This window comes from Anolis sagrei, chromosome 1 (assembly GCF_037176765.1).
Source record: "Anolis sagrei isolate rAnoSag1 chromosome 1, rAnoSag1.mat, whole genome shotgun sequence".
In the NCBI taxonomy this organism is placed as follows: domain Eukaryota; kingdom Metazoa; phylum Chordata; class Lepidosauria; order Squamata; family Dactyloidae; genus Anolis; species Anolis sagrei.
In genome coordinates, this window is record NC_090021.1 from 119,254,057 (window position 1) to 119,273,822 (window position 19,766).

The 19,766-nt window shown below is 38.6% G+C and overlaps 2 protein-coding genes across 3 annotated transcripts in view; one reads left to right on the forward strand and one right to left on the reverse strand.

Moving 5' to 3' along the window:
* The window catches only part of TRAPPC12 (trafficking protein particle complex subunit 12), a 58,012-nt gene extending 56,777 nt beyond the window's left edge, over positions 1 to 1,235 (reverse strand). Inside the window, exon 1 of one of the 2 annotated variants that reach the window (XM_060752754.2) lies at positions 1,105 to 1,235. In XM_060752754.2, coding sequence (XP_060608737.2) covers positions 1,105 to 1,168 — 64 coding nt within the window. In that variant the 5' untranslated portion in view covers positions 1,169 to 1,235. The remainder of the gene's footprint in view (positions 1 to 1,104) is intronic. The other variant, XM_060752753.2, reaches the window with a different exon arrangement.
* The window catches only part of EIPR1 (EARP complex and GARP complex interacting protein 1), a 99,534-nt gene continuing 80,995 nt past the window's right edge, over positions 1,228 to 19,766 (forward strand). Inside the window, exons 1-2 of the mRNA XM_060752756.2 lie at positions 1,228 to 1,392; positions 7,166 to 7,249. Of these exons, the coding sequence (XP_060608739.1) occupies positions 1,351 to 1,392; positions 7,166 to 7,249 (126 nt within the window). The 5' untranslated portion in view covers positions 1,228 to 1,350. The remainder of the gene's footprint in view (positions 1,393 to 7,165; positions 7,250 to 19,766) is intronic.

Sequence of the window (19,766 nt, forward strand, 5' to 3'; positions counted from 1 at the left end):
GTAGGTAGGTAGATAGATGGATGGATCAGGAGGACTGTTGGGAGTTGCAGTCCAAGAATAGGTAGAGAAGGTAGAGAGGAAAGAAAGGTGAAGGGAAAGAAAAAAGGGGGTGGGTGGAAGGGAAGAAGAAGAGAAGGAAGGAAGGAGAGAAAGAACGAAGAGAAAGAGGGAGGAAAAGTTGGCCACAGCAACGCATGGCGGGTACAGCTAGAAGAAGAAGAGGAAGAAGAAGAACTTTATTTTTCTACCCCACCTCCATCTCCTCGAAGGGACTTGGGGTGGCTAACATGGAACCCAAGCCCAGGCAGAATACAGTTAAAATAAAGCAATAACAATTAAAGCAATATAAACAGCATAAAACAACATAATAAAAATAGCTAGCAATAACAATACCAGCAGACTAATTTTGGAGGGGGGGGGGGGAGGAAAACCACTACGTGAACTAGTTAAATGATAGTTGGTTTAATAAGGTAGATGACAATGTATAACGGCATAGGAAAAATCATGGAAACAGAGCAAATTAACAGGATCAGTTAATATAATATAGGACATCAGACTGAATGACAATTCAAGTCATGATACAGGCCATATATCATAGGAGTTGTCAACCGAAAGCTAGTATATTATATTATTACCATAGCACAATATTAGTATTATATATTACTATATTGCACTATACTATTATATTGTAATATTATTAGTAATATTACATATAAGATAAAATACATAATTATAATATCATATTATTATTATATTGTATTACATTATAATATTATCAATATTATATGTTTATACAATATATTATAGAAACGGGATTCTATGGCAACGCAGTGAGACAAATCTCCCCCTTGGAAGGGAAATTGACTCTTGAAAGAGTTTATCACGGGGGGAAAGTGTCTCCACTGCAGCTTTGGCACCAATCCTTGTTTCCACGACAAGCCGCATTTTTCAATATCCAATAATCACAGGGACAGAAAGAGAGAGTTGAAATCCTCTGAACAGGGGCTCAGGCAGCATCACAAACCCCACAGGAGTGTTCTCCCTTCCCTGCGCCAGCCAAAGCGAAGAAATACACGTGCCTGGCCCCTTCTTGGCCTCACTTACTTCCACTGACAGCAACACCGGCAAGGCCTCCGAGGCGAAATAGGGAAACCCACCGAGTGCGCATGCGCGCCCGCTTTCACGGTCCCACTGCAGCCGCCGTCTCTTCTGCCGCTGCGTGAACGGAGCGTCTCTTTCCATCCAGGAAGTGGAGAGAAAGACGGAAGCCGGCGAGGGACGTGCAAGCACTTGTTGTGAGCTTCGCCTTTTCCCTATGGGGCTTTGAATGGGGATTGCTTCCCGGAAGCCATGGAGGATGATGCTCCCGTGATTTATGGGCTCGAGTTCCAGGTAATGGGGAAGAAGGGGCTTCAATGAGGGTTTTTTTTTTGTCGTGTCATGATCAGCATGGTAATTGGAAAGGAAGGGGAATGCTGTGAACAGCAGCAACACATGTTTCCTATAATCTAGGACCCCTTCCACACAACTGTATACAATCCCACAATATCTGCTTTGAACTGGGTTATATGGCAGTGGACTCTGGGCCTTTACACCCAGCCATATCACCCAGAATATCAAGGCAGAAAATCCCACAAAATCAGCTTTGAACTGGGTTATATAGCAGTAGACTCTGGGCCCTTCCACCCAGCCATATAACCTAGAATATCAAGGCAGAAAATCCCACAAAATCAGCTTTGAACTGGGTTATATGGCAGTGGACTCTGGGCCATTCCACCCAGCCATATCACCCAGAATATCAAGGCAAAAAACCTCACAATATCTGCTTTGAACAGGGTTATATCACAATGTGGACTTGGGCCCTTCCACCCAGCCATATAACCCAGAATATCAAGGCAGAAAATCCCACAATATCTACTTTGAACTGGGTTATCTGAGTCCACACTGACATATATTCCAGTTCAAAGCAGAAAATGTGGGATTTTATTCAGTTGTGTGGAAGGGGCTTCAGATAACCCAGTTCAAAGCAGATATTGTGGGACTTTCTGCCTTGATATTCTGAGTTATATGGCAGTGGGGAAGGGCCGAACCTCACACCAAATGCATCTGTAAATGCAAAACGTACAATTTTATAAATACAAGTTGAGTATGACTTACCTGAAATTGTATTGGATTTCAAATTTTTCAATGTATTTTGGAATCTCTGTATTTGCATCATGAGATACCTTGTGGTGCATCTACACTGCAGGGTTAATGCAGTTTGACACCATTTTAACCGCCATGGCTCAGTGCTATGGAATCAGGGGATGTGTAAAAGATTGTGTCTCTCAAATAAGCCCAATGGATGTTTTTTTGGCCTGGATATATTGATAATGGCCTTCTTCTAGGGCTCTTAAAAAGAAATTATTATTATTATGTATATTTATATCCCACCTTTTCTCTACACAAAGGAGATTTTGGGAAAGAATGACCTTTGACATCATAACCTTTTGGAAAACCAGAATCTCCAAAGCCTTTTTGGAAGTGCGACCCTTTGGAGATTATTTATTTACAATTTATTTATGACATTTGGCATCCACACAATTTGTAATGATTATAACCTTTTTGTAAAGTATGATAATCCTGAGAAGAGCTAAAAACTCATTTGAGTGAATCTTTTCTTTAGTGGTATATATCCACTAGTATTCGTGCAAGACAAATTAGGTATACCAATACACATATTTACAATATAGTAAGTAATCTGAATTATATAAATAGCAAATAACTAGTATAGAAGGCTTGTAGAAGGTTGCTATTTCCAATAGGAGACTTGATGTGTGTGTAATAATAATTGCAGGCAAAACATAAACTGAAAATTTATGGAACCACGCACATATCTTATCTCTTATTGATTATCAAATACATTAGCTAAGAAGCATCATATTTAAAAAGAGAAGTCATATGCATATAAAACAATATTTTATTTTCTCAAAACAATATTTCCTTGATTTTGGGATATGCTTTTTTCCATATAAATATGTCAACAGTTGGGGTGTGGCTTGGGATTGCAGGTGCTTTTTTGTATGTATAAATAAAGCTTTTTTCCCTCTGTTCGTGGTACTTAAATTAGTGCCTATTTTACAATCAATGGCATTTTAGAATCATACCTACATACATACTGTTCCATAAGGTAAGATGGACGCAGAACCCCAGCAAAAGTGAGAAAGCTGCCAAAAACGCTTTTATTTTTACTTGAGAGAGCATCTCTCTAGGAATCTGTTAAGACTAGGGTGAATCCATGGTAAACATCTACCAGAGATTCCTATAGAGATGTTCTCTCTAGGAGTTTCTAGATCATATGTGTCAAACTCAAAGTCCATGGACAGAATCCAGCCCGCCATTTCATTTTATTCTGCCTGGCAGATGCTAGACTACAACTCCTGTATTTTTCGCCATTAGTCAACATGACTAGGACTGATGGGAGCTGTATGTATATTTTTTCATGGGTTTCAACAATATGCTAAATTGTGTTTGGTTAAAACAGAGAGACTAAAGCTTCTAAGGTGCTGCTTGAGCCCAAGGTCTCATAGTTTTTATCTTTGAAATGCCAGACCAAGGGCAAGTAGGATCAATAAAGTTGGATATTATGACATCCTGTTTCAGCGCTAACAGCTGCATTGGTTTCTGGTCTATTTCCAGGACCAATTCAAGGGTTGAATTTAACTTTCATAGCTTAGGATCAGTATATTTGAAGTACATTCACAGGTTTCTCTTTTGCAAATCTTCGGCTTAACAAGTTTGACCTCCTTGCCTCACTCCTTGAGCTGCTCCTTCTATCCTGCAATCAGCGCCATCTCCTCACTCCATTTACTGCCTTCCCACTATGAAGGCTCAGCTAGATCTTAAACCCTTTCTGGCTGATTCATTCCCTTGTCTCACTCCTTCTGCTACCAGATTTTAAAATCCTTTCCTTTCAATCCACCTGACCTTCCCTCGCTGTCCCATAGCACCAACTTTTTATTCTTGTTACAACCTTCCCATGATGAAGACTGCTGGAGTTTAAATCGCTTTCCACCAATCCACCATCTCACCCTATTCCTACTGCTGGCAGGAAATTCTTCTTTCCTGCCAGCTCTGCTCTTGGCATCACTCCCTTTACTGCCCTTTGGTCAGACATGGAAGGACAGGCAGAAGGGCAGCAGAAGAAGTGAGGCAAGGAGATGTAATAGTGGAAGGGAGTTTAAATTCTGGCTGTGCTTTATGGTGGAAAAAGTGCTAAATGGAATGAGGGCATGAAGCTGTTGGCAGGACATGGAGGGGCAAAAGAAGGAGTGCTGAGAAGATGGATCGGTGGGAAAGGGGCTTAAACCTGGCTGAGGGTTTATAGTGGAAAGATGGGGAAGGGAATGTGGGCTGGGGGCTGTTAGTGAAAAAAGAATCTGTTGTGTGCATAATAGGGGGATTATGACATTCATGGTTTTCCCATTTTTGCAGGGATCCCGAACCCCTAACCTCTATGAACTGTATACTTGTCTTTCTTCTCTTTCCTTCTCTCACTTTCTCTCTTTTTTCTGTGAATACCTGTGCCTTCTGAAGCAATTGAGTTGATTTGACTCCCAGGGAATGTGCCTTCTTAGAGGTACTCCAATTATGGAAATGCTTTTCACCGAAAGGCTCTCTTGGTGATCATTTTAGTATCATTTAGACACCAGGCCTTTCCTTTTCCTCTCAAGCATTTTTGTCTTTTCTCATAGTTACCGTCTTATGGTGCTCCGGTTTTACTGCCTTATTAATCTGTTGTTTTACATGTATTTTCCTTAAATTCTGGGGTGTTTTGTTGCTGGATTGTATTGTAAAATTTCCTGCCAATGTTATTAAAGGGCAATATATATAAAAAATTTACGCTGCATGAACTGTTGATCATGCCAAAATGTAAGAATTGTGTGCTTCATTTCCTGTCCATGCAGTCCATAGCAGCCTTGCTTGAAAGGAAGCCCTACCAAAAACAATGAATAAATGGCATTAGGTTTGGGTTGTTAATCTAGATGCCAGGATTGTCTTCATGTCTATGTCTTTGGCTTGAAAGAGCACTCTGATTTAATGAAAAATAAGAAAGGCAAAAGTGCTGTCTAGAAATAATCTTTGTTTTATGCAGCCATATAACACCAAAGAACTGTAAATTATTGTGTTCTGAAATGAAGCCATTCTTAAAGAGGTGACCAAAATTTCTCACAATTCTTAATAATATAGCCAGCTCTCTTCATTTGCTGGGGTTAGGTGCTCAGAATCCCCGCAAAAGTGGATAAACCACAATTTTAAAAACTTCTACTACTTTTTGCTTGAACAATCACATTTCTAGATCCTCATGCACAGGGGTTCTCAAACTAAGGCCCAGGGGCCGAATACGGCCCTCCGAGGTTATTTACCCGGCCCTCACTCAGGGTCAACTTAAGTCTGAAACGACTTGAAAGCACACAACAACAACACCAATCCTATGTCATCAGCCAAAAGCAGACCCACCCTTTCCATTGAAATACTAATAAGTTTAAATTTGTTAAATTGTTCTTAATTTTAGTTATTGTATTATTTTTAAGTGTTTTTGCACTACAAATAAGATATGTGCAGTGTGCATAGGAAATCATTCATGTTTTTTTTCAAATTATAATCCAGCCTTCCAACAGTTTGAGGGACTGTGACCTGGCCCTCTCGTGAAAAAGTTTGAGGACCCCTGCTCAAGCATAACTCTGGAAGTTCAACATATAATCACAAACGGACCTAGAGATTCCTCTTATACTGTCTCTAGGAACCTCTAGGTCTTCCAACTTGATTCTGTGGTCAACTTTCAACAGAGGTTGATCACAGAGTCATGCCGAAGGACCTATAGACTCCTAAAAAAAAATCTTTTAATCAAATCTGCAAATAATTCAATCCATAAAAGTCAAACCTGTAAATGTGAAGGACAGACTATATTCAACACATGTATCTTAAAGAAGAGTTGGGTAAAATAGCTTGGCAGATTTCCAGCTTACCCGATTTGTCCCTTTTCTGGCTAGAAAATTATGAAGTAAATCAGAACTCAGTTTTGCAGAAAACAGTTTTAAACAAATATTTTGTAAGAGTTTTCTTATCTTCAGGAATATGTCGGTGTACACACTTCCCAGTGAATGGTTTATAACTGATCCAAACAAAGCACCTGAACTGTATCTTGGAAATGTTGGATAGCTTTGTTTGCACATTAGTTTATAATTGATGATTATAGCATTTATAAGACTCTCACAGTCTTATACAACTGTAGTTTTATTCTTGGATTCATTCATTCATGTCCACACACAGCTATGCCTCAATCTATAGTTAAGAGTTCTTTCTTTCTCCTCCACCAAAGAAAGGGAAAAAAGTGGATAACAGCGGTTGACCAAATGCTTTACAGTCAGATGGTTTTAGGTTCAGTCTCTGGCACTGCCACTTTCCAGAGTTAATCTCAGAAAAGCTCCTGTCTGAAATTCTGGAGAATAGCTGTCAGCATCTGATCGAATAATGAGTGACATGGGCTAGTGATCTGACTTTGGTATAAGGCAGCATCCTATAGCAAGTTATTGTGTATTAGTTTTGAGCAGTGTACTCTGACTCTGGAGAACAGGGTTCAAATTGCTGCTCAGTCATGGAAAAATCCCACTGGAGGGCTTTAGGGCAAGTCACATTCTAACAGTCAGAAGAAGGTAAAAGCCAAATCTTGCTAAGAAAACTCTATGATATGTTGTTTATTATTTATTCATTCAATTTATACCCCACCATTATACCGAAAATGAGATTAAAATACGAAATGCACAGAGTCAGTAATTTGACAAGAGAGTCATGTTGATTTGGTACTTGTTCACTTTGCTCAGTTGTGCAGTTGCTGTTTATATTCAGTGCATTCTTCCCATTGATGAAATGTGTCGACACTTCATTTTGGAGAGTTCTCTTACACCTGAATCACTATACTGTACTTTTATTAGTGAGCCAGTCACTTTACCCAAAGTGAGGCATCACTAGATAAATTCACATAACAAAAAATTCACCCTTTAAAAAATCAAAATGTGTATGGATTCAGTGCCAAGAACCCTAAACTTATGAGAGATCTTGCACAATCTGAAATACTACAAAGTGTGACAGTACTTCTATCATCCTTCTTCCCCTCTCTATGTAGGCACGAGCTTTAACACCCCAGACCGCAGAAACAGATGCAATACGGTTTCTGGTTGGAACACAGTCTCTGAAATATGATAATCAGGTATGTTTGTATCAAAGCTATATGAAAATAGAATTGGCAATGTTTCTAAAGCATTCTGTAGCATAATGATTTTTCCTTGCCAACTTGAATTTTTAAATGTAGTGCCATCCGTGTGTGTGTGTATCTATCTTTGTGTAATGTATGCTATCAGGCATGAGCTTTGAATAGTGTTCAGTTCTTCCTAAGGAATTTTGTTGTATGGGTGAGGAAACATGCCGATATAAAATTCTATCCATGCCCATGGTAGATCATGCAATGAAGAAGTTTTAAGAAACTGAGTAATATGTGCATGGGATTGCTTGGACATGGGAATATGTACTTTTACCTCTGAAAATGGAGAATGGCAATGCTAAGATCTAGAGAATTAAGGAGTTGCAATGATCTCTTAATTTTAATGCATTTTCCATATTTGTATTTTTACTGTCTTCCTTTCCAGATATCCAAATCACACAGGTTTCTATCCATCAATTAGCTTTTCTTTTATCTTTTTCCTTGGGAAATACCTCTTGCAGTAAGACACAGGGATATGAGAGCCAGCGTGGTGTAGTTGTTTGTGTGTTGGACTAGGCTTGATTCCTGACTCTCCTATAGAAACTCATTGGTTGGCCTTGGGTGAGTCACATAATCTGGACCATAGAAAACTCATGAGAGGGTCGCTATAACTTGGAAATGGCTTGAAGGCCTACTAAATTGGGAAAGATAGCTATTACTTCAGAGGGTCAGAACCCAAAATGACCTTAACAGGCTAGTGAGCTTAGCCAAGCCTAACAAAATGAATTTGATCAGGGAGAAATGTACTGTATAGTACTACACTTAGACAGAAAAAAGTAAATGCACAGATACAAGATGGGTGATACCTGGGTTGAAAGTAGTCCATGTGAAAGGGATCTTGTGGTCTTAGTAGACTACAAACTGAACATGAATCAGTGGCATGCAATTTGGATCCATAGCTGTGTCTAGACACAAAAACAATGGATTCAAATTGCAGGAAGTGAAATTCTATCTAACCATTAAGAACTTTCTGATGGTAAGAGCTATTCAACAGTGAATACGCTTCCTTGAAGTGTGGTGAGGCCTCCTTCTCTGGAGGCTTGTAAGCAGAGGCTAGATGGTCATCTGTCTGAGTGCTTTGATTGTGTTTTCCTGGTTGGCAGGGGAGTGGACTGGAAGACCCTTGTAGTCTCTTCCAATTAGTTGATTCTGTAAGAGATCACAGGTTTAGGGTGTGTGGTCCCTTTTCGAAGAATTCCACAGAGTCCAATAGGTTCATGTAAGACACCGTTTATTCTAGCTGATCAGCATGAGGCAAACAGACAGCACTTCTGTAAGTGCTTTCACAGACTGCTGCACCCTCCTCTGTTTTTGCAAACTTTTATATATCCTCAGGAATATTTTTGTCATGGAAAGTACTTTGACCTTTACTCTTCCTGTCCCATCAACCTCTTGATGGAAAGTACCTTCTTGCTCTTGCAGACTTTGCGCTTAACCAAAACCTAACTTCCTATGTAAGCTCAAACTTTGTATGACTTCTACATATCACCTCTTGTTTTTAAAACATTTTCTTCCATGTTGCTCCTTTTCTACAGAGAAAGGGTACATTTCTCCTTTGTTGCTAATTACATTCAAAGCCCCTTGCTTAGCTATTGCTAATTTCACTCATTTCTATAATTTGTATTTCTCTATAAAATCAAAACAAAAACTTTGGAAAATAATGTCTTTAACATATTACTCTTAAGTAATTACTCTAACACAGTATTTTTTTTTTAAAAAACAGTCTTGATTATACAATGATGGAGAAATTGTGTTGCTTTTTCAATTGATTTATGGGTTTTTGAATGTATGATAATCTGAAATCATTGAAGGAAAGCACTGTATAATTCAATTTAGAGGGGAAAGCCAGAGACAAATATAATTAAAAAACATTATTTTCTGAAGTTACAGTTTTGGGTGAACTGGGTTGTATAGGGGTGTGATGTCATTGACTCTAGTGGTTGCTTTTAACTCCAGAGCTCTGAAGGAAAGCAATTCATTCATAAATGCAGCACCCAGGAAACCACACAATTAACACCTACAGCTCTAAAGGTGCATTATGCAACCTAAAAAATGCAGAACAAAAAGACTAAGACTTAATCTATTTTTGGAATAATTGTAGTTAACCCTGATCTGTCAGATTAAGAAGGCAGTCTAATGATAGCAGCAAAACAGAATCTGTAGGAATCTGCAGGAATCAGACCTCCTGAAAGAAATGTCAAGTTAATTACAACAATGCTTGTTGTTGTTGTTGTTGTTGTTGTTGTGGGTCTTCATGTTATTAGCTTGGCACTAAGGTGAACCCATCCTGAGGTTTTCTTGTTAAGATTTATTCAGAGGGTGTTTGCCTTTGTTTTCCTCTGAAGCTGAGATAATGATTTGGCCAAAGTCACTCATGGTTTTCCATGCTTGAACAGGGGTTTTAATCCTGGCTTGTAGAGTTGTAGTCCTGCTCTCAAACTGCTACACTATGCTGTCTCTCCACAACACTGTAAAATTTTGAAATCAGAATGGATGGCATGGATTAAACCTCTTGAAACATCTTTCTCAGCTCTCTCAGAGACAATGTCTCTGACATTGCCTGTACAACACCTGGCAGAATGTAAAATAAACATATTGCTCTTACATTGTGGCTGTTTAAAGTTTCATTAATTGCTCTTGAACTGTTTTACAAAAGGTTACAAACAGTATTGTACAGGCCCTTCCCAAATTACAAACAAGATGGGTTCTGTAGGTTTGTTTTTAAGTTGAATTTGTATGCAAGTCAGAACAAGTAGATTTTTAAATGTAACTTCAGCCACACACACACACACACACACACACACACACGTATATATCTTAGCTTTGGATAGTATAGGGAAGGTTTAACTCCCGTTTGGTGTTTGTTTTGCTGTCTGCCCCTATTCAGAAGATTTTACCTCACTTTCTGTCCCAGTGATAATTGGATTTTGAAACATTTGGCTTGTTGTGGAAACAAGGTTTGGGGATAAAGCTTCAGTGGAGACACCTTTTATCCATGATAACTTTCAGGAGTTAATTTCTTCCGAGGGGGAGATTTCTCTCACTTCCTGTTGTCTCACTTAACTGCGAGTAGTTTGTAAGTCAGATGTTTGTAACTCAGGGACTGCCTGTATACACTGAATGAAAAAGTACTCCTATAACCTATAGGGTAGTATGTCCAAATTTATACAATAGATTTGAATATTTTGTTCACTTTAGGAATTAGTGGGTCCTCCAAGGTGTCTCTATGGTCAACTTCTGCTGGAAATTGTCTCAAAAAGTTCATTCAGTTACATATTATAACATAAAAACATAGAAGGTTGTGGAAAAACTGTACGTTGTAGAGCATACCGGAGGTCATTTTTCGATTCCTGTAAAAACAGTGTACATTCTTTTATGACATTTAATTTTTCAGGCCTTGACATTAGATATAATAGGCAGTAACTATAATAGAAACACTAAATCTTTGCCATTTGGCTATATTTCCACAGATGAAATCAGCAATAGATAGATTCCATACATATGCTTGGTGACTGCATCCTCTATTTTTGCAACACCCACACAGTATAGATACAGTTTTAAAAAGAAGTGCAGTATTTTGAGATTTATGAAACAGCTTATATGTCCAGTGTGGGAAGCCTTGGAGGCAGTTCCTGATGAATTTCTTTTAGTGAACTCACAGCACTTAAAAAATATGTAATTTAGAAAGGGACCAATTGAGGAAATAATGAGTCTTGAAAAACAACATAAAAGGTTTAGGAATATAAGAGCTGATTTATAAAAAGATGGGATTTAAAAATTTGTGACATATCACCATCATTGCTGAATATAAAGCCAAAATATTATGAATTTGGGAACAAATCAAATCATTAGCTTTTGCATTTTAAAACATTTACAACAGAATTGGGTGAATAAACATTATGAATAAATTGATAAAACAGAACCTCTCCCAGAAAATACTGGGAAGTATTTGGACAATGTACAACATTGAAAATTTTCAGAAGAGCACAAGGACATTCTAGATCAGGCATGGACAAACTCCCCCCTCCCCCCCCCCCCCGGTGTTTTGGACTTCAACGGAATTGTGGGAGTTGAAGTCCAAAACACCCGGAGGGCGGAAGTTTGCTCATACATCTTCTAGATTCACTCATTACCGTTGAAGAAGTAATGGCTGCTATTAAAAACTTAGAGGAAACATGGCACCAGGGAATGGTGGACTTAAAAACAATTACATTAGAAATTTGCAGAGCTCTTTGCACTTAATCCTCTAAAACTTTAGAATAACATGTTGTCTGAAAGACCAATATCTAACTCTAATAAAATGTCCAGAATATTTTCAGCTGCAAAACTAGGACCCTCAATTATATTCTTTTTGCCCATCAATCTTTGTTTGCCATTTCAATGATAGCACTACATGTATAGAATTATTTATACAGTTTTATTCTAGATAGACAAATTTTGAACATGGTTAGAGGCATGTTTAATATCTTCTACTATTGAAAAAAAATCAATTGCCAGTATTGTTACTTGATGCACATAATGCGTTTGGTAAGCTTGAACAAAGTTTTGTATACAATAATTTAGATAAATTGGTTATGGATGGCATTTTCTTGGGAGTTACCAGTATTAAGTGTAATTCAGTGGCAAGGATCCATATATATGTATTTGAAACAGAAGAATTCAACATTTCTAGGGATACTCTTTATCTCTCCTTCTTTTTGCCGTTGCTTTGGTGCCATAAGCACAGAGACATCCAAGAAACCTGTAAAGAAAATGAAAATACAGTGGCAGTATACGTCAGCATTTATGTCGACACAATCTGCCATGGCATTCTATCTCAATACAGTTTTCCTTGAAGAAAAAAAAACTATGAAGAAGAATTGAAAAGAAAAGCAACAGAGTTGGAATATATATACACAAATTCTAGTTCCTTGACAGTGGATTGAACAGTGACAATGGTTTCTTGACACACTACACATTTTATAACAGTAGATCATACCCCAGCCCTCATGAGGGCTTTCTTGTCCATTTTATCATATTTCCTTTCTGGTGTTGTGTTGCTTTCCAATAACTTTGTCTACCATTTATATAGTATCCACTCATCTTGACTTTAAGCAATGTCTTTCCTCCTGTCTTTGTCTCTCAACTGAATGTCTCTCCTTGCCACCATACCCACAAGTTTTGCAAAAAAAAAAATAAAATTGAAAAAATCTCTAAGCAATTCATGTATTTGAGAATCTAGATTCAGGTCTATAAAAGCATATGCTGCCTTCTTAGTTCTCCTAGGCCCATCTACATAGGACACTTATATCAATGCTAATATGGAGCGGGGTAGGAGCTGCGGTTAAGGAGGTTGTGGAGCTGCGGTTAAGGATGTTCTCTCACAAATCCTACAACAACAAACCAGGGATTAGCTTGTAGCACTGTCTGATTTGGAAGAAGCCAGCAAAGCCATCAGCCAATATATATATATATATATATATATATATATATGTGTGTGTGTGTGTGTGTGTGTGTGTGTGTGTGTGTGTGTATGTGTATGTGTATGTGTATGTGTATATATATAACAACCCAGTAGACCTGATTGGATCCCTACTGTCACGATGCCAGGGATCTGCCGTATTCAAGTAGAGATGAACCAAACAAACTCCCAGTTTGTGCTAAACAATTTAAAACAGCCCTTACTTTCTGGCTGTTTTAATAGTCCAAAATATAAAACATAAAGATAGCACTCAGACGCAGAATATAAAACTAAAACTGACAGCAAACACTGTTGCAGGTTCAAGATAACACTGTAGTCAAAAGATCCAGTCCAGTGATCAAACGCCGAGAGTTCAATGAGCAAGTCCAGGGATCAAGAGTCTATACCATAGTCAGAAGCCAATCTAGAGATTAAAGGTTCCCGGGTTCCAAGAGTACAGGAGACAGGTCAGGATATCGAAAATCCACAAACCTGGGGGAAAACCAGCAGCATCTATCACCAAAATAAAACAAATACTTTCCTCCCAAAGATCAGTCTCAACGCTAGCTCTTTATATCCAGTAACACCCAGCTGCAACCTATCTCTTGCATACCTCCACCCTTAATTGCTTTCGCCTATGAACTCTTACTTACAGATTACTCAAGCCTTTAGAACTAAGACTTACATTAAGCCTTCCATCACCAACTGCTAGGCCTACCACCACCACCTTCAACTGCAGAACATGATACATGACACCTACTGAAATCTTTAAAGAGGGTGGACCTGAGTCGACACAACTCCACTGGCTCATTAAAAAAGTGTGGGCGACCAAGAAAATATCAACAGACTTCAAATATGCCACCATCATCACTCTTTTCAAAAAGGAGGAAAGAATAAACTATCGAGATATCTCCCTTCTGATCTCCACTGGGAAAATTCTCTCAAGAATCCTTGCAAACCCTGTCTCAGAAGACATCCTCCCAGAATTGCCAAACAACTTCTGCCCCTCCAGAGGAACAGTGGATATGATCTTCACTGCATGACAGCTTAAAGAAAAATGCAAGGAACAAAACCAACCTCTGTACATGGCACTCATTAACACAGTGAATCAACACAGTGAATCATAGTGCTCTCTGGACCATCTTCCAAAAAATCGGATGCCCTGACAGATTTGTGAACATCCTGCAGCTCCTCCATGAGGGCAACAGTCTTAGACAGTAATGCTCCCAAAGTGGCCCCTTTAAGGTGGAATCAGTGTCAAACAGGGATGTGTTATTGCCCAAACCTTATTTTCCATACTGCGCCTTGTGGGTGTGAAGATTCCCACCAGTATGGAAATCATCTATTGGACAGATGGTAAGCTATCTAATCTCAGCAGACTGAAAGCCAAAACCGAGGTCACAACATATGTTATAGAACTCCAATATGAGATTGCTAATGTAATGTAAAGCTTGGCCTCTCACTGAACATTGAGAAAACCAAAGTGCCCTTTCAGCACACACCAGTCAATCTGTCTGCAATGCCAGAAATACAGCTTCATGGTGTTATGTTAGAAAATAGCGACCATTTCCATCAACAATGACACTGAAATACAACACTGTCTGAGCTCTGCGAGTGCAGCATTTTTTTCAAATGAAACAGGGAGTGTTTGAGGATTTGGACAGTCGTAGGGATATCAAGATGCTTGTCCTCCCAACCCTGTTATATGCTTGCGAAACATGGATCGTCTATAGACATCACACTCAACTTCTGGAATGATTCCATCAGTGTTGCCTTTGAAAAATCCTGCAAATCTCTTGGGAAGACAGATGGACAAATGTCAGCATGCTGGAAGAAGCAAATGATCCTTCACTATCAACTCTGCTGGACTGGCCACGTTGTCTGAATGCCCAATCACCATCTCCTAAAGCAGTTACTATACTCCTGACTCAAGAAAGGGAAATGGAATGTTGGTGGACAGAAAAAGAGATTTAAAGATGGGCTTAAAGCCAGCCTTAAAAACTGTGGCATAAACACAGAGAACTGGGAAGCCCTGGCCCTTGAGTGCTCTAACTGGAGGTCAGTTGTGACTAACAGTGCTGTGGAATTCGAAGAGGCATGAATGGAGGGCAAAAGGAAGAAACATGTCAAAAGGAAGGCGCGTCAAGCCAACCCTGGTTGGGACAGCCTTCTATCTGGAAACCAACCTCCTCATTGCGGAAGAACATGCAGATCAAGAATAGGTCTCTACAGTCACCTATGGACCCACTGCCAAGACCCTACACTTCGAATGCAATCATACTCAGCCACAAGGGATCGCCTAAGTAAATAAGTAAGGAGTGGGGTACTTCAGATCTACATCATGGGAGCCCTTATGTCCCAGTGGTGCAGAATGTGGTTCAGTGCTGCTGGATCACTATCTTATTTTCTCCTTGTTGTACTTGGCTGAGCAGTGATCACTGGGTGGTCATTGCCTATCCCATCCACTGACACTGGCTGGAGACACAGAGCAATGGGAAGGTGGGAGGGTGGAAAGGAGAAATTACCACCTCCTTTCCCCTTCAGTTTTTTGATTGTTCTCTTGGTCTGGCCAGTGTCAGTGGATGCAGTGAGTGACGAACAGTGGCAATTTTGTGCCCAGTTTGTTGCCGCTAAGTTGAAAACAAGAGCCTGGGGAAAGTGAGATGGCTTTGTGAACAACTGCTCCGGAGCATCTTGTGACCTTTCTAACATGGGACAAGACCATTTTAAGAGGCATTGGTGGGCGTTATGCTGTTCATCATGTGGATGCCATGTTGTCTATTCATTCCCTACCCCGACTAATTTGGTCTATGTATATGGCACCTTTGTCTCTGAAGTCATACAAGAAGCCTTTGCATAATGATATTGTAGACAACCCTGCCTGTCTTTGAATTCTAACCATGGGTAAAGGATGTTTCAGTTTACTGATCTCACCACATTATTAATATGTCCCCAGATGACATGATCAGTATATAGAGGAACTAATAGATAAAGTAAATATGTATAAAGAATGGATTGGATTAAAACTTAATTATAACATATCTGAGACATTATGTATAGACAAACATGCACAAAGATTGGGCAATTTTGCAGTCAGTTATGGATTAAAATTAGCCTTCAAAAAACTCAAGTGTTTAGGAGTCTTTACCCCCAAATCAAACATCAAATCATCCAGGCATCCTTTGGCCAACGTCCTTGCAGACGGCCAATTCTCCCACACCAGAAGTGACTTGCAGTTTCTCAAGTTGCTCCTAACACGACAAAAAACAAACAAACCCAAATCATTTTCACAAATGAAAATTGAAATTTCAGAAATCTTATTGAACAAATTACATAGGCTGAATTTTGGCAATCAAAGTGTACGCATAACCAAAAGTGAATTTATTTCAGGTACTCCCCTCTTTTTAACAGATCCTTACCTTAATACATGTCAAAAGAATTTTCAATAGATTTATGTCTGAAGGGGAAAAAATCAAGAGTAACAAAATCTATAATGGATAGAATTTATATAATTGGGGAATAGAGATACATAACATCTCCAAATGCTATTATTAATCTTCCATTAATCAGTAAAGATAGAGACAAGCAATGGGTCCAGATAGAATTGATGTCAGATCCAGATCTCATATCAGTTTTTCCAAAATATTAGCATAACTGACACTGTTGTTGATTCATTTTGAATACTATTTTGGTTACCTGGAGCAAATGGAGAAAACGGTTTTTGCCACATATTTCCCCTTTGATATCTATTGTGATATATCTTCTTTTAACATGAAGACAAAAATGCTCAGTTTAAGGACTGGGGAGAAGCAGGCCTATAGAAGTTATTAAGTGTCTTTCCTTGTAGTAAATGATTAACTGGGCAACATATACTAGATAAGCTTCTGATTCGTATAAGACTGTGCTTACAAATTTGTAAAATGTTATATTTTTTAGGGGGGAAACGTAATCAAACAGACCAATTCCCCCCTTTCCCCTTTCGAGTCTTTAATTAAATTTTACAATTCTCAATCCAGAGGTTTGGTCTCCATCTTGTATTAAATGTTATTTCCTAGTTGTAACTCTGAATTGTATGCTTTAAAACTTCAATGGGAAAATGATCCAGGATAAACCATTACAAATGGTGATTAGAATAGAGTTTGGAAATTAAAATCAATTTCTGCATATTTAAGCTTCTCTGTAGCTGGCATTTAACATCACCTTTTGCCATTTTTGACAGAGAAATGAATTGGCTCAGTATTATGAGCTGAGTGTTTTTAGATAGTACAGAGAGTAAGGAAGTACTGTTCTCAGTGGTAGCATCCTCTTTCAACAATATATAAATCCTTTTCAGCACTTGATTAGTAAATGAATTTAAATAAACTATCTTTCGGTAGATCATCTTATTTTTGTGCCTTTGGGTATTTTCAAATGCCTGGTTGAAAGGTGGATGCAAAATATTGCTGTGATTATTCAGGTGACTTAATTGTATCTGTATCGTATTCTACCAATCATATCTCCTCCTTCACTTCTCTGGTGAGTGCTCCAGCATTAATAATTGAGGTGCAGGGCAGTTTCTCTGGGTGTTAATGAGCAGCTAAGGTTAATGGCCTTTAGCAGTGCTTGAAGCCATCAGCTCCATGGTCTGTGATTAATCCATAAGAAGTGTCATGAGCCTCTATTGTTACTGCTTAATTTAGCAGCACTGGTCTCTACATAGGTCAGGTAATGGTGGAGCTTTGAGAAATTTCTGGCAGATGGTGGCATAACATCCAGGTTGCACTGCTTCAGTTTCTGAAGCAGCAAGATTTGAGGATAGAGGAATCTTAAGTTATAAAGTGGATGGTGGGGGGAGAATCGGTTTCAACTGTGGTCAGGTTATAAATAATGTGCTACTATAAGCAGAAATGCAGCCCAGTGCTTTGGAGAAGATAATGTGGATGGGGAGGTGGAAGTTATTGAGAACCCTACTGCATTTTTTTTTGTTTGAACATTATTAACTAACAGAATAGAATGCTACATGGAATATAATCTGTAACAAGGAATAGAAATCCCAAATGCTTGTAAATGTTTTTTCTATCCTTGGGTTACAATAATATTTTCGTTTTAAAAGATTGCTGACATATCCATAAAATAACAGTTCCTTAACATCTTTCAGGAAACCATCTTGCAGCTCAATTTACCATAGAATTAATCTCCTCTCTTTCATCTCAGCATAGATCTGGATGGGAAACAATCTGATAATTCCTCCAGATAAAATAATAATAATAATAATAATAATAATAATAATAATAATAATCAAAGTATAGATTGTCGATGTTGCAATCCCAGGTGACAGCAGGATTGAAGAGAAACAACTGGAAAAGCTGACATGATATGAGGATTTAAAAATCGAACCACAAAGACTCTGGCACAAGTCAGTCAAGGTGGTCCCAGTGGTGATCGGCACACTGAGTGCAGTCCCTAAAGACCTTGGCCTGCACTTAAACACAATCGGCGCTGACAAAATTACCATCTGTCAGCTGTAGAAGGCCACCTTATTGGGATCTGCACGCATTATTCGCCGATACATCACACAGTCCTAGACACTTGGGAAGTGTCTGACAACAGCCAGCAGAGTGTCTGCTGTGGACTCATCTTGTTGTGTTTCAAGTATTATTATTATTATTATTATTATTATTATTATTATTATTATTATTTATTTGTACCCTGCTACCATCTCCCCAAGGGGACCTGGGACGGCTCACAGAAGCACTTCAAGTGCCACATACAGGCAATACATAAGTATTGCCATAAGTACAATCAACAACGCATAAGAATTTTGCCAAAAAATTATAAAAATGTAAAATTATAAAATTCCTAAAACGCATTAGAACTTTGAGCAGATTCAAGACACAAAAAGTTCAATCCAGCTTTGCAGAAGGCTTCTTCCATGTGAACAGGAACCTTTTTTGGCTTCGCCATAAAGTTCATCCCACTGGGAAGTTAAGTTGATATAGTTTCAAGTGTATTCTCCTTTACCACTCGCAGATCATTATTTGTGAAGTTCAACCAGCCTAGCTTGGTTCGAGTTGTAGTGTGTCTGTTATTCTTCTCATTTTGTAAGGCGGTCATATATATCCTCTGGAGAGTGGAGCTAATAACAGATTATTCAGCTGAAACTTCTTCCTCTTGATGTCAAAGAAAGAGAGACCCAGTTATTGCAGTGGCTTAAAATGTGTGCAATATACAAGGGATTGAGTTATCCTAAGGAAAGACATTGCCTTATGTAGATTACTGGAGACTATATCTTTGTTTATTAAAATTCCTACTCCACTATTCTTTGTGGCAAAGCTTTGTGGCTTATAATAAATCTCTTTGTAGAAAGGACTGAACAAAGATGGACCTTTAGTTGCATCCTGTAAGCCTAAACTCCAAATGCCTAGTAAAACCAGACTCTTCCTGAGATTACTCCAGGATCAGGTTATTTCAGGTATAGCTAAAAAGGCTCTGCAGTCAAGCATTGCTTTTCAAGTGGAAATCTGAATGAGAGGGGATAATTTGAAAGAGAAATGATACTCATTTGGGTGCTCTGGTGATTGTCACAGTGATAGCTGATTGAAAATAATAACACCTACTCACCACATATACATTGTGGGACTTTAACTTCTAGCATTCCTCACTATTGGCCTTGCTGATTGGTATTTATGGGAATTGCAGTTCCAAAAGCAAACAGAGGTCCCTAGTAGTCTACTAACAAATTACAGTAAAACCTCTGTATTCAAGGGACTGGCACCCATGGTTTCCCCTATCTGCAACCAGCAACATAGGTGCTCCCTAGAAATTTTCTTGTTTATCAGTAGAGTTCATTATGTATTTATTTATCTTATTTATATCCCACCTTTCTCTACCTCGAGGGGGACTCAATGTGGCTTACCTCTACGGTGCCTTAAACATACAATATCATTTAAACATAAGTTAAAAATTAAAACATAATAAGCATAATAAAAATACATTTCAATGAATCATGTCATCCAGAGTCGTAGTCTAAAGGCCAATCCTTGGTCA